The sequence below is a fragment of the Eleutherodactylus coqui genome, chromosome 5 (assembly GCF_035609145.1).
Source record: "Eleutherodactylus coqui strain aEleCoq1 chromosome 5, aEleCoq1.hap1, whole genome shotgun sequence".
Classification (NCBI taxonomy): Eukaryota; Metazoa; Chordata; class Amphibia; order Anura; family Eleutherodactylidae; genus Eleutherodactylus; species Eleutherodactylus coqui.
The window spans coordinates 256,040,047-256,054,064 of NC_089841.1; the positions used below are offsets into that span (position 1 = coordinate 256,040,047).

General features: G+C 44.7%; 1 protein-coding gene across 1 annotated transcript in view; it reads right to left on the minus strand.

Moving 5' to 3' along the window:
* Positions 1-4,034: 4,034 nt before the first annotated feature.
* Positions 4,035-14,018, minus strand: part of DDX49 (DEAD-box helicase 49) — a 32,969-nt gene continuing 22,985 nt past the window's right edge. Inside the window, exons 9-13 of the mRNA XM_066604548.1 lie at positions 12,698-12,795; positions 10,032-10,106; positions 8,164-8,252; positions 8,014-8,085; positions 4,035-4,819 (exon numbers count right to left, since the gene is read on the minus strand). Of these exons, the coding sequence (XP_066460645.1) occupies positions 4,634-4,819; positions 8,014-8,085; positions 8,164-8,252; positions 10,032-10,106; positions 12,698-12,795 (520 nt within the window). The 3' untranslated portion in view covers positions 4,035-4,633. The remainder of the gene's footprint in view (positions 4,820-8,013; positions 8,086-8,163; positions 8,253-10,031; positions 10,107-12,697; positions 12,796-14,018) is intronic.

Here is a 14,018-nt window from a genome sequence, read left to right on the forward strand (position 1 = left end):
GGTTCGTTGAACCGTCCTATCCCCCCCATCAGGTGAAATACTGACACTGAGCCATCCATTTATTGGTTTGATTTTTTTTAAAAGCACAAACTTTGTTTGTCATCTCCCTTATTCTTCTCTCCTATCAGTAGAACAACAACATTTCTTATATTTAGAACTGTTTAGATATTTTGAAGCTTTTGTCAATTTTAATAAAGCTTTGCAGCTTTGAATTGTATGTGTGCGTTTAGTTTGTGAACCTCCTTCACTACCAACAGCTTGTTGTGAAATGAAAGCTTCTCCAAATGTAAAACCGACAAGACCATGAATATTTCATAAACGGCTGTCCACAAGAGGGCAGACTGGATCTAATGGATAAGAGGCAGCAGAAGACTGAGGTGTAGCTCTACGCTTGTGCTGCTTACGAGACTTCCTTGAGAAACACCTTACAGGTCCGGAGACGACAGTCCATAGTCGTGTACGGTATAAAGCGTAAGCACATGAAGTGGTAACGTTACTATTTATATGTAGTCTTATAGTTGAGGGTCTTTAAAATTAGCAAAAAGAAAAGCTGATAGATTTGGGATGCTGTGCTCAGGATCCTGCTCAATCAGCTGATAAAGCTGGCCAGCACTTTTCGAAAGGAAAAAAAAAAAGAGTCCTCTGATGAGAAAACCCCTTTAAAAGCAATTAGTATTTTGATTAAAATTACAAACGACCACCTGTCCGTGAGTGAGTTACATGCTCCGAATCCTGATCACATGATGGTGATGTCATCACAGGTCCTAAACCATGCATGGCCTGACAGCAGACAAACAGTACCTGTGATCAGTCACCTGGGCTCTGAGGTTTTTTTTTTTCTTTTAAATAAAGTGAAGAACCGGACAGCAGCCATGTGCTTACAAGACCTGGTATTAGTGGATAATAGACTAAACTGGAGTAACCAATGCCAGTCAGCCGCTGCAAAGGCAAATAAAGTCTTGGGGTGCATCAAAAGAGGTATAGGGGCGAAGGACGAGAACATTATCCTTCCATTATATAAAGCACTTGTCAGACCTCACATGGAATACTGCGTACAATTCTGGACACCGGTGCTCAGGAAAGATGTCACAGTGCTTGAGGGGGTTCAAAGAAGAGCGACTAAACTAATACATGGAATGACGGGACTGGAATACCCAGAGAGGCTATCCAAATTGGGACTATTTACTCTAGAAAAAAGAAGGTTAAGAGGCGACCAAATAACCATGTATAAGTACATGAGGGGACAACACAAGGATCTCTCCCGTGATCTGTTTACACCCAGGACTGCGACGGTAACAAGAGGACATCCGCTACGATTAGAGGAAAGTAGGTTTCATCACCAACACAGAAAGGGGTTCTTTACTGTAAGAGCAGTTAGACTGTGGAACTCTCTACCGGAGGAAGTGGTGATGGCAAAATCCATAGAGGAGTTTAAAAGGGGACTTGATGTCTTTCTGAAGAAGGATATTACAGGATATAAATTTTAGGTTAAGTGTCAATCCGGGTATACAGGCAGGTAGGAACTATTAGGGGTTGATCCAGGGAACAGTCTGATTGCCATTAGGGAGTCGGGAAGGAATTTTTTCCCCAAAAGGGCTAATTGACTTCTGGCCTTGGGGTTTTTTGCCTTCCCCTGGATCAACACAGTAGGATAGACAGGCTGGATTAGATGGACAATGTCTTCATTCGGCCTTACATACTATGTTACTATGTTACTATGTGATCAGTCACCTGTGTGGAAGGATTCCAGGGTCACATGACCAGGGACCGATCAACGTGTGCAGGAGCTGCATGAGTCTCAGACGTGCATGCGTTGTTACCATCCTGTGTATAAATAGATGTGCAAAATCTCTGTACTGTCGCTGGATATATTTATACATAGGTATTGGGTCACCCCCAGCCGTCTTTGTTCCAAACTAAATAACCCCAATTTTGGTAACGTCTCTGGGTATCGTAGTCTGCCCATTCCATGTATTACTTTATTTACCGACCTTTATACCAGCTCAAGCTCTGATATGTTCATCTTGAGTTCCATTGCCCACAATATTCCATGTGTGGTATGACCAGTGTTCTCATCATGCACCTCTAGACCTCTTTTGATGCACCCCATAATGCCATTTGCCTTGGCAGCAGCTGCCTGACACAGGCTGCTCCAGTTAAATCAACACACTAGGCCTTGAGAAACATAGATGGCCACATCAGCTTCTCAGACTACCTGAAAGACTAATGATGTATACTCATACACCGTACTGCTCACATGAATAGTGAAGGCCAGCCCGAGCAGCATGCAGCAACTAAAGGCCCTTTTACACGGGACGATTTTGAGCAAACTATGCTGTTGCACAGGAGAGCGCATCGCTGACAGCATGGCCGGCTAGGAGGCTGGAGATTTCTCTCCCCACCCATCCCTATTCACTGTAAGTAGCGGTCGGTACTACACAGCTGCTGTTTACATTGAATGATCACCATTCAGGATTTCAAGCTGCTTAAAACTAACCGATTCTCGTCCAGTCATTCAGTTTCTACATGCTTTTACACAGGGCGATTATCTTTCAAAACCCAGCAGGCACACAGGAGCCCGATTAACCAGAACGATAATCGTCCCATATAAAGGGCCTTTAGACTACCAGTGCATACTATGTACAGTGTATCAGGCAGACAGAAGCGATTCGGCCATCTACATTTCTGCAGGCCCAGCGGGTCACTAGGTTTACGGTTATGGAAATCCCCCAAGTACACAAGCCTTATTTAGTACCATTGAAAATTCCAGCTACAGGGCTTATTCACGCGCGCGTATATCGGCTAGCCGTGAAAACAGCCGGCCGATATAAGCTACCGCGTGAGGCACGTGGCGGCATATACGCCGTCGGGCAGGGGGAGACCGCTTAGCAGAACTACGCTGTCTTCCCCTTTCCCTCCCCCTTGCTGACTCTCTGCAAGGGGAGGAGGCAGGATGGGGCGGGAGCTCAGCAAAGGGAAGGGGTTTTATAGTTATTTATTTTAAATCAGTATTTTTACGCTAAAATAAAGTATTTTTTTTTTCTTTCATTTGGAACTTTTTCCACTGTAGCTGGGGCTTCCATAGGAGCCTCAGTCACAGGGAAAAACATCCCCTGTAGTGACAATAGTCACTGGCAGAGCCGATTAGGATGTGCTACGACCCTGTAGCTCTGCTGTGCCAGGGGATCCTGGTGGTCACATGACCCCTGGTAACTTTTTAGTACATCGCGCTCATTGAGCACTGTGTACTTGGGAAAGGAGAAGGCAGAGGGGTTTAAAAAAACAAAACAAAAAACACAAAACCTTCTGCCTTCTCCTCCGGGTTATCAGCTGTGACTAACAGCTGACAACCCGACAAGCTCCTGCTTGATTGCAGAAGCAGGGTCTTTAAACCCCCTTCCCTGTATTTTTATAATCGTCTGGGTTTAAAGCCCAGGACCAAGTGCCGTAAATTTACAGTGCTTGGCTCTAAATGGGTTAAATAATAGAGATGAGCGAGTAGTGCCTTAGTAGAGTATCTGTCCGCTCATCTCTAAAGATTCGGGTGCCGGCGGGGAGAGTGGGGAGGAACGGAGGGGAGATCCCTCTCTCCCTCCCGCTGCCCCCTGCTCACCGCCACAACTCACCTGTCACCCGCGCCGGCAGCCGAATCTTTAGAGACGAGCGGGCAGATACTTGACTAAGGCACTACTTGCTCAAGTAGTTAGCCTTAGCGAGTATGCTCGCTCATCTGTATTAAATAAGCTATTGATATAGAGTATAAAGTACCATGAATCATCAGTCTTTTTAGCCAATGGTGTAGGACAGTGAACTCCCCCCACATGTGACATACTGTCGCCAGATTTGGTCTAGTATATAAAGTCGGAGTTTCAGTAAGCACTAGGCAGATACAACCGGTACAATTCATACCTGCGTTGGATGAAAGATTGTAGAATAGGAAATCTTCCTTTCCAGGAGAAAATCCCCAAAACACAAGTGTGACCCACGTTTTGCACCCAATAACAAATCTCAGTGTCCACATTTATAGCAACTCCTTGATTTGAAAATATGCATCTTTTATCAACAGGAAATATATTACAATAATTACACATTCATGGAAAATAGATATAGAAAGATATGTAGATATTTCCAATGATATCGCCCTCTTAGGCCTCTCTTAGTAAGTCAATGCACTTTGGAAGTCTAGGTCTTGGAATTCAAACAGTATGACAAGAATTGAAGAGATTTTGTGCAGCACCTGCCTGTCTTGACCCATACCGCGCATCTCTCTGGTTCCAGCTGACTCGCAGAGGAAGAAGCTTGAGGGGGACTGAGGTGTCTTTCAAATATCTTCCACATGGGACAATGATATAAAGCAGATTGTCAGATGTGGACATGCCTTCTAGTATTAAGCAATAAGTCCACAGTCAAGATTCTGACTTGTAGACGTGAGTGCATTCTTATGGGAGACCTGCACTACCACAAAGTAGATGAACCCACCCAAGTTAGTCTCAGAGTTCGTAATCCGGCAGACACTTATTGGGATAATATATACATACTGATGCCATGCATGCAAGTAGATCTAGAAGCTCCTCCCATCCTTCGTGTGGGGTCTGTCCTGGTAAGTGAATGCAGCAGGTAGGTAGCTACAGATTCAGTCACTGGTCAGCTGAGCTTTGGCAGCCTTCTTCTCTTGTCTCAGTTGTTTCTTCTTCAGCCTCCTGCGCATTTGAGCATCGTGTTTTTTCTCAATCGCCTCCTGAATGTGCTCCTTGAATTTCTTTTTTTGCTTCCTGATTTTCTCCAGCTCAGCTCTTCTTTTGGCCTCCAGATCCGGATCCTTACAGTAAAATAAAGTAAACAAATTAATCAGCATTTCACTATTAAAGGGATTGTCCGGTTACCAGACATTTCTTCTATAGGTCCAGCTGTGCTTAAACAACCAAAGGTTGGTGCATGTCCTGCAGTCCTCCTAGTGTTTGTTGTGGGAGGACGTCGTCACTTGACCGCTGCAGCAAATCAGAGGCTGCAACATTATCGATCTAAACTCCTGGTGTCATGGCACCCCGGATGTGAGCGCTGATGCCAGGAGTTCAGAACAATGATGCTGCAGCGGTTAGCGGACATCCAGTGACGTCATCGGCCACAGCAAACGCTGGTGGGGTTGCAGTGCTGGATGAGAGGGCCGAGAAAAGATAGCGCCTTTTGTTATTTTGGCACAGTTGGACCCGTAGAGCAAATGTCTGATAACCGGACAATCCCTTTAACACCTTCCCACACAGTGCCATGAAAATACGTTTGCCTACAGCCTCCACAGCGTACGTCATCTGGAGCATGAAACGGCTTTCTATTGCCAAGCAGCACACAACTCTACCTTTAACCTTGTGTAATGCCAAGCATTGGCTGGAAAGCATTCCTCCATTGGACCCGGAAGCGGGGAATCATAGTTTATCATCTAGCAATCCGATCAACAAGTCTAAGATCATGACCTACTGTAATACATGGCTGGTGGAGGAGGGGAATATGGAGGGACAGTTTTTCATGGTTAGGCTAGGCCTCTTTTTCCCAGTAAAGAGTAACATTAATGCTACAGCATACAGACATTTACACAACTGTCTGCTTCCAACTTTGTGGCAACTGTTTGGGGGGAAACCCTTTATTGCACCAGCATGACTCCCTGTGCACAACAAGGAGAAGGAAAACAAGCTTGCCATGAAGGTAACCGGGTCTAGTGTCTGGGTTGTGCTCAATCAAGAATATGTGTAGGAAGACAAGGGGAAGGAGGAAGGCGGGGGGGGACAAAAACACAACTTATCAAAATTGTGTCGATGCAATCCACCATAAAAATGGAATGAAAAGATGGGTTGTTTTAAGGGGATTGTGAGTCATCCTGTCTTTCACTAGAAACAAGTTTTTTCCCTGCACTTCTACACAAAAACAGAGACCATAAGGTAGTAATAAGGAGCCTGAAGGGGTCTGCACAGAGTCTTGACCTCAACACCAGCAAACACCTTTGGGATGAATTGGAACGGAGACTGAGAGCCAGATGTGATTGTTCTCAGCAAGAGAAACCAAGTGATCTTGTAGATATGAGACCTTTTAAATGGCCAACAAAAGTACATGATGTAATAGTGAGCTTTCTAATTGACGCTAACATACATACATACACAAACAAAAAGGCACAGACATGACGTGACTGAGCCAGACCCCTCCAACCAAATCAGCCCTGACCTCACAGACGATTTTTTGGCTCAGTGGACAGTTACCCACAAATGGATGTTTTCAATTACAATCATGGCCGTCAGGTTCTCTTTAAGAATACTTTATATTCCCAGCAGGCACATTAGCTTAACTGCAGGCACCGATCCCGGCTCTGCTTGAATGGAGCTGGACTAAAATGTAGCCACTGAAGAAAGTGAATAGTGACTGTATAAGCCATCGGCAGCCCCAAGTACATTTTTTTTTTTAAGTGCACAACTGGACAGTCTGCAGGACACATGAACAGGTTAGATGACCCCCTAGCGCAGCAGGACGTACATTCTGCTCCATACCTGCGTAACCCGGCCAGCAGCGTTCACAGTTAACCCTTTAATTTCCCCAATCGGCTCCTTCACTATAAGTTCACAAAAGGTGCCATTTGGTTGTGATGGCAGCCTAGGGCCTTCTAGAGGCTGCTGTACATTTCTGTCTACTAAGATGGGCCCGTGGTCTGTTTTAACACAATGCCATCAGAAATGGCATACAGCACAATTCTTCAGGGGACTTATAGAATATAAAATTACAAAAATATCTGTAATTTATTTACAAAAAATAAAAAATTTTTCATGAACAAAAACACAACCACACTTTTCCCCCCATAATTTGTAAGTAAAAAAATTCAAGACAAAAACAAAATAAAGCCCCAAACTCATACTTGGCATCGTCGTGACCATAAAAAGTTTGTCCTATCAAAGTAACATATTAGTTGTCCTGCAAGGTGCGAGATATCTGAAGGAAAAACAAAAAAAAAAAACAAAAAAAATAGATTTTGTCACCGTCTCTAAGAAAACAATCAAGTTGATTAAAAAGTCATGTAAACTCCAAAAAAGGATAACAAAAGGACACCAGTACAAACTGCCCGGGAAAAATAAAAGCTTATGGTTTTTGAACGTGAAGGAAAAAAAAAAATTTTTGCATCCTTAGGGCTCAGTGAGACAAGCGGTATTTTTGCGCACAACTATGTACGCAAAAAAAAAAAAAGTGTGCATTAGAAGCATTGGTTCCTTATGTCACTGGTCAGATGTGAGTCTTTTACAGGCGTAAAATATGCGCCCCTGCAAAAGATAGGACATCCGTGCCTCTAATGCGCAGCACGAACCTAACCGGGGCACGCAAAAAGAATACCCGCAGGGAGTCCCTCTTATCACTGAACACTGTAACAGCACTGTCAGTGTTCAGTGATGAGAGGGACACCTCGCAGGGGTTAAAGAATCCCCTGCCACAGCTGTCACCAGCTGTGGCAGAGGACCGCAATGCTCCTGCATTGCTTTCAATGGTATGGGCGCTGCAGCTGGCCCCTTGAAAGCAATAAGCTGCAGGCAACCCCCACAGTGATTTTCGGTGAAGGGCTTGAAGTAGAAGCCCTTGCTGACAAAAAAAAAAACAAAACAAAACAAAAAACTGTAATACATCACCTAGCGCTCCGGCACGACTTCTTTCTGCAGCTCACTGGCAGTAGTTTTGTATTCTGGTGGCCAACGATTTAAAAATCCCCGCTTCCAGAAAGCACAAGCACAGCTGCTCCAGGGAACGCAGCATATGCACGGACCTTCGGTCACGCACATTTTGCTTATCCTTGGAGCGGGTTTTTTTGTTTGGCGTGCATAGGTGCTCGCCAAAAGACGCTCTTCTGACTGAGCCCTTAAGGGAGTTCACAAGCAAGACAATGACCCCAACCAGACATTAAACACATCCACAAGAACACGTTACATTGTTAACACGCCTATATAAATCAGTTTCAGAGTCATGCCAAGAGGTCACCTGGTTGCCCCTTACCTTCCCTTCTAGAATGAGCTGCTTCCTCTTGTTTATCTCCTTTTTCTCATCAAAGTCCGTACATTCCAGCTTCTAGAAGCGAGAGAATAGCCATCACAATCCGTGCGACCAACTGTAACATACGGCGCGCTTCAGAGGTTTTATGCTTACAATCTCGCACTCCCGCCGGGTGACGTTCACTTGCGTGAGGATCTGCAGGACGTCCTTCTCCTTCACTGGATATTCTTGTAGCTTCATGTCTGACCATTGGGAGAAGTAGAGGCAGAGTGTTACTACTACACGTCTGGTACGCCGCCACGTCTCTCACCCACAACCCGATGTTACTACTACACGTCCGGTACGCCGCCACGTCCCTCATCCACAACCCGATGTTACTACTACACATCCGGTACGCCGCCACGTCCCTCACCCACAACCCGATGTTACTACTACACATCCGGTACGCCGCCACGTCCCTCACCCACAACCCGATGTTACCACTACACGTCCGGTACGCCACCACGTCCCTCACCCACAACCTGATGTTACTACTACACGTCCGGTATGCCGCCACGTCCCTCGCCCACAACCTGATGTTACTACTACACATCCGGTATGCCGCCACGTCTCTCACCCACAACCCGATGTTACTACTACACATCCGGTACGCCGCCATGTCCGAATACTTATAGGAATGAAGTAATCTGCAACATCAGCTGATAGTTGGGATATCTGACCATTACCAGAAACAGCAGGACTTTTAACCCCTTGAGGACCAGGCACTTTTTAGGGATTTTACTGTCCTAGTTTACTGAAGCTACCAAATATATTTTTGCTGCGTTTCCCCCCCGTGACATACAGGGCTATTTTTACATGTTATTTCACTTATTTTTCCTGTCTTTTTTACATCTATAGTTTTTTTTAAATAAACTTTATTTATGCTAAAATAAAGTATGGGAATGGCTTCCTCATTTTTTTTTGGACGTTTTGATATATAATGTGTAGTTTTCAATTACAGGGTGCATACGGCAACAGTTTTGGGTCATTTATGTATAGATTGTAGATGGAACTGCATGCCGGGTTTTGCAGCAAAATGACGACAATTTCTAGGAGGCACGATTTATTTTATTTTATTTTTTTTTACAAAGTCTGTGTTTATAATTTACATAAATATATATTCCCCAAAACAAAAAGGTTCAATATACATTTTTTTCCAGTCAGTGACAGTTGTATTCTGTATAATATCTGTACATATCTGCCTGAGATGGAACTGCATGCCGAGTTTTACAGTAAGATGATAACTTCTAGCAAACATGAATCTTGTTTTAAGTGAACCTGTCACGTCTTCGCGCGTTGTCATGGTTGGCAGCATAAAATAGTGACAGATACGTTGATTTCAGTGATCCATCACTTACAAGGTAATGTGCATTGGTTCTTAAGAACTTACAGCTTGTTCTTGCAGCTCCCACCAAGAGATGAGTCAAGCTATTTAACGAGGACCTAGTAGCCCGCCAACCCTTTGTGAGCGAAAGTCTTCTAGTTATTACACTGCATACTGAGAAAACTGCTGATCACGGAGGATGGACGGGCGACCAGGTAGGGTGACCATAGATAAACTGGACTTATCTCTTGCTGGGAACTGCAGGAACAGGCTGTAAAAAGGGGTGTGGAAACCAATCCTTCATGTGTATAGAACTAAAGTGAATTCCGTGTAAAAAAAATAATTTGCAGGATTTTCCTTTTCAATGCCGATAGTCAGTAAATGTTAAAAACATTGCTGTGCATGAGATTCCCTTATGTGAAAAAAAATAAAAATCTAATTTCGTTTGTTGCTAAACTAGTAAAAAATGCTAACTTTAAATTTCAAGCCCAAATCACCTAGCCCTAATCTCGTGTGCTAACAAGAAGTTGGCGTCAAAAGAAAAAAAAAAATATATACAAATAGTCAGAATGTTTCTTTAGATTAGTAAACAATGAGCTAAAATCAAAGAACACACATTTAAAAAGAGCAAAAAAGAAACAAATAACCATAGACTCACTGATCTGTTCTTCTACGGCATGCACCAGATGAATGTCATACTGAGTAACCAATGTTATTGCCATGCCATGGCGCCCTGAAAACAGAAAGACCACAAAATCATCAAATGCGAGAAAAAGAAAAAAAGTTTAAAAAGGGAACCCCGTCACACCACCTATGAGCCACATAAACGTAGTTTTGAAGCTCATAGGCTAAGTTCCAAGGAGTCTGGGGATGTAGTTTTTCTACTCCCCCAGCTCCTCCTTCCCACGCTGCCACCCAGAGAGGAGTCCTCTGGCGCTGACTTCCATGGGTGGCAGGGTGGGAATGAAGAGCTAGGCGAGTAGAAAAACAAACATCCCAAGACTCCCTTTAACCTGGGCACCACAACTTTAGTTTATGGTGCTCATAAGGGGCGCAGGTTCCCTTTAACCTATGTCTTCCATTACAAAGAAGATAGCATAGATCACAGTTCGGTATTATTGTATCTTGACTCCACCAGGACTTTCTGGTGGCGCCAAGATTGGCAGGGGGGAGGAGGGGGGGCAACACCCCCTGAACGTGATTGGCTGCTGAGCTGCTTGGCCTGCAGATCCTGGAAGGCCACTGAGGATTAAGAGCAGCAAGGGGCTACCTTGGCAACAGTGGAACGACAGCACAGAGCAGCAAGTCGGCAACTGGGATGCAAAATTGCCTAGAACCGTCTTTCCCAGTGGCTGTGGGGCACAAGCGTGCCTTCCCCTTCCTACTTCATGGCCAAAGTTTGCAGTTTTGGAAGCGGTCAACGGGCGAACGGCCGTGAGGGAGCATAGAGGCGGCGGCCGGCACGGACCTGATAGCCGCCTGCCAGGACGCAGCCGTGCGGAACACAGCACAGGGGGCGGCCGTGTTACCCAAGACGAACAGGATGGCTGCTCCACTGACAGCGCTGGCTGCAGCACAGTGTGGATTGATGTGTGCAGCCTGTGCTGCAGCCTTAGGCTGAAGGAAACCTTTCTACTTAGCCTTACATTATTAGATGTTAATGCTGCCATGTTACAGCAGAAGCTACTAATGTAAGCCTAAGAAGAAAAGAAACCTTCAGCCTAAGCCTGCATCGCTGGCACAAATCAATCCACACGCTACTAGGACCTTCCTGCCTTGACCCCATCGGTAGCTAGGGGTGTGAGAGAGGCGATCTTCCTGTCAAACCGCTAGCTTCTGGTGGAGTCAACCAATATTCTTCAGCTTCAATAAACCAAGTTTTCAACAAAGTACAACAAAAATTACTGTTCCTACCACATCAGTACATAGTTGTAAAACAAAGGAATACAAACAAAAATTGAGGAGCAAAAAGAAGTGGAGAAAAATTATAACCACAAACTTTACTGATCAGTAACAATATATATTTATATTATAGAAAGAGAAGACAATCCACTCCTGTGCCCAGTGTCAGTCACACGACAGCAGCAGTCTCCACCCACCAACTTGGGGACAACAGAAAATAGAGGATGCATTCAGCAGAGAAGAAAACTGGTGAAAAATGCAATATACAAGTTGTACAATGGCCAGAAAGGGTTATCACACACACACACAAAAAATAATTTTCCTTTTTGGTCATATAGCCAGATTTAGAGCCCTCTGCCAATTGACAAATGTAACATCACAAAAATAAAAGTGCTGATGTGAGGAGACGTCATGGGTAGAGAAAAAGGCGAAATCTGAAATTTAGAGCACTGCCCAATTTGTAGCAGAAAAGAAAGCTGAGTGCAAGGAAGTTGATACATTATACAATGTAGTCTGCCATCATCTTCACCGCCTGCGCTGTACATGTGGCAGATCTAAAAAGCTAAACGTTTTTCAGCAGCATCTTCAAATCGGTCATCTCAGAAATTACCGTATAATCCGGCGTATAAGGCGACGGGGCGTATAAGACGACCCCCCCAACTGTCACCTTATACGCCAGGAATACAGTGGGAAAAAAAAAAAAAAAAAAAGCATTACTCACCTCCCCCAGCGTTCTGCGGCTCTGCTGCAGGATGTCGCTCCCTCCTGGTCCCCGGCAGAGCATTGCTTTCTGGACGCAGGGCTGTCAGTCAATCACAGCCATTCAATGACATCATTGAATGGCTGTGATTGGCTAAAACACACGTGCCTTCAGCCAATCACAGTCATTCAATGATGTCATTGAATGGCTGTGATTGGCTGACAGCGTGTGTTAGCCAATCACAGTATTAGCTTTCTGGAGGCTGGGATTTCAAGCCCTGTGTCCAGAAAGCAATGCTCTGCCGGGGACCACGAGGGAGCGACAGCCTGCAGCAGCGCCGCCGAACGCCGGGGGAGGTGAGTAATTTTTTTTTTTTACACTTTCTTTTTTTTGTATTACCGGCGTATAAGACGACCCCCGACTTCAAAGCAGATTTTTCGGGGTTCGAAAGTAGTCTTATACGCCGGTATATACGGTAAGTGTTCCAAGCTGGAGGCTTTATTGCTTACATGCGCAGCGATACTTCATATCAGACGGTACATAATAAACCTAATCTAAGAACAAGAACAGCAGGGGATAGAGAATGTAATTACTACACAGAAAAAGCAGGAGAAAACAGAAGCCCTGAGCATTTTCAGCAAGCGAGCCCAAATAATCATATTTTATTCTGTTAATTTGGTAAAGTAATAGGAATATAACTTTTGGAGCTGACAGAAGCGTACCTGCCCTCGCTGTGCGGCCGACACGATGGATGTAGATCTTTGGCAGGCCTGGGGTATTGTGATTGATCACAACCTGCACCGTGGGAATATCCAGCCCCCTGAAACATTAAATAAAACCGTGAATCTCCTCCTCCCCATCCAGCTCTGGGATAAAGCGCCATGTCCCTCTAGGCTTCTGTCTCTCAGGAACTGTGCAGTTATTGTAGTCGATGAGATCACAAGATTGTCCAGCACTGTCCTAATCGATGGATACCCGGCTCTATTCTGCTTCAAGGTTAGTGCAGAATAATGTAAATGGATGATCACAAATAGGGAGCCCGTTCTCTTGTAAAGGAAACCACACAATAGAGGTAGTTAACAAGTAGAGGGCCCTTTTACACACAACGATTTCGCTCAAAATTCGTCCAAACGGCTGAAAATGAGTGATAATCGTTACTTGTCAATGTGGGCATCGTGCAGTTTTCATTTGAATGATGGATTTCAGTTCACTTGAAATCCACTGTTCAGCCGCTGAAAGACTGAGTAAATACATTCCATTTGAATCATCTTTCAAAAAACTGCAGGATGTTCTCCCCGCAGCTCGTTTACACTAGCCTAAAGCCTCCTGCAGGCAGCCGGGTCGATTTTCGCAGCGGGATGCATGCCGTGCCCCTGCAGTGACCACTGCGGCTTACCTGCTCCCTGCGTCTCCCCACTCTGCAAGGCCTGCACAGAAATAGGACATGCCGCGATTTGTTTACCGCGCAATATTTTAATGCGGTCAAATCGCGGCTGTCTGCAAAGGTTTGCATTATCTAGTGTAATTCTATGGCAGTGGACACAGGTGAAAATTCTGCAGGAAATCCCGCTGTTGAATTTCCGCCCGTGTGCATTTACCCTTAAGGAGAAAAATGGAATGTGACGGCAGCTGTTTACACAGCTGGAAGGGTGTTTAAACACACGCTGGGCTCTGCAAACAACTCCTTGAAGTCCTTCTATATGCAAATGAAGATGAAGTGTTAATGGCCATTAACACCATACAAAGATCGCTAAATCTTTCAGTCGTTTTAAAGATTCTTTGTGTGTAAAAGGGCCTTAGGAGACCAATTCCTTACAATCAGCTTTTACATCTATAGAAATCACTACTTCACATTTAATCAGTTCTTCTAGTTAAAGAGCACCCATCATGGTGTAAAGTCATTGGTCCTGGCTGCATGGCTATGGCTCCACTGTCTATCACAGTTTTTACCCCCTTTCGCACTCGCCTCCCTTTATTTGCAGATCCGGTTCCCAATTATGTCAATGTGTTACGTGGCCGGTCTCCACTATTCCCTGTCAATGG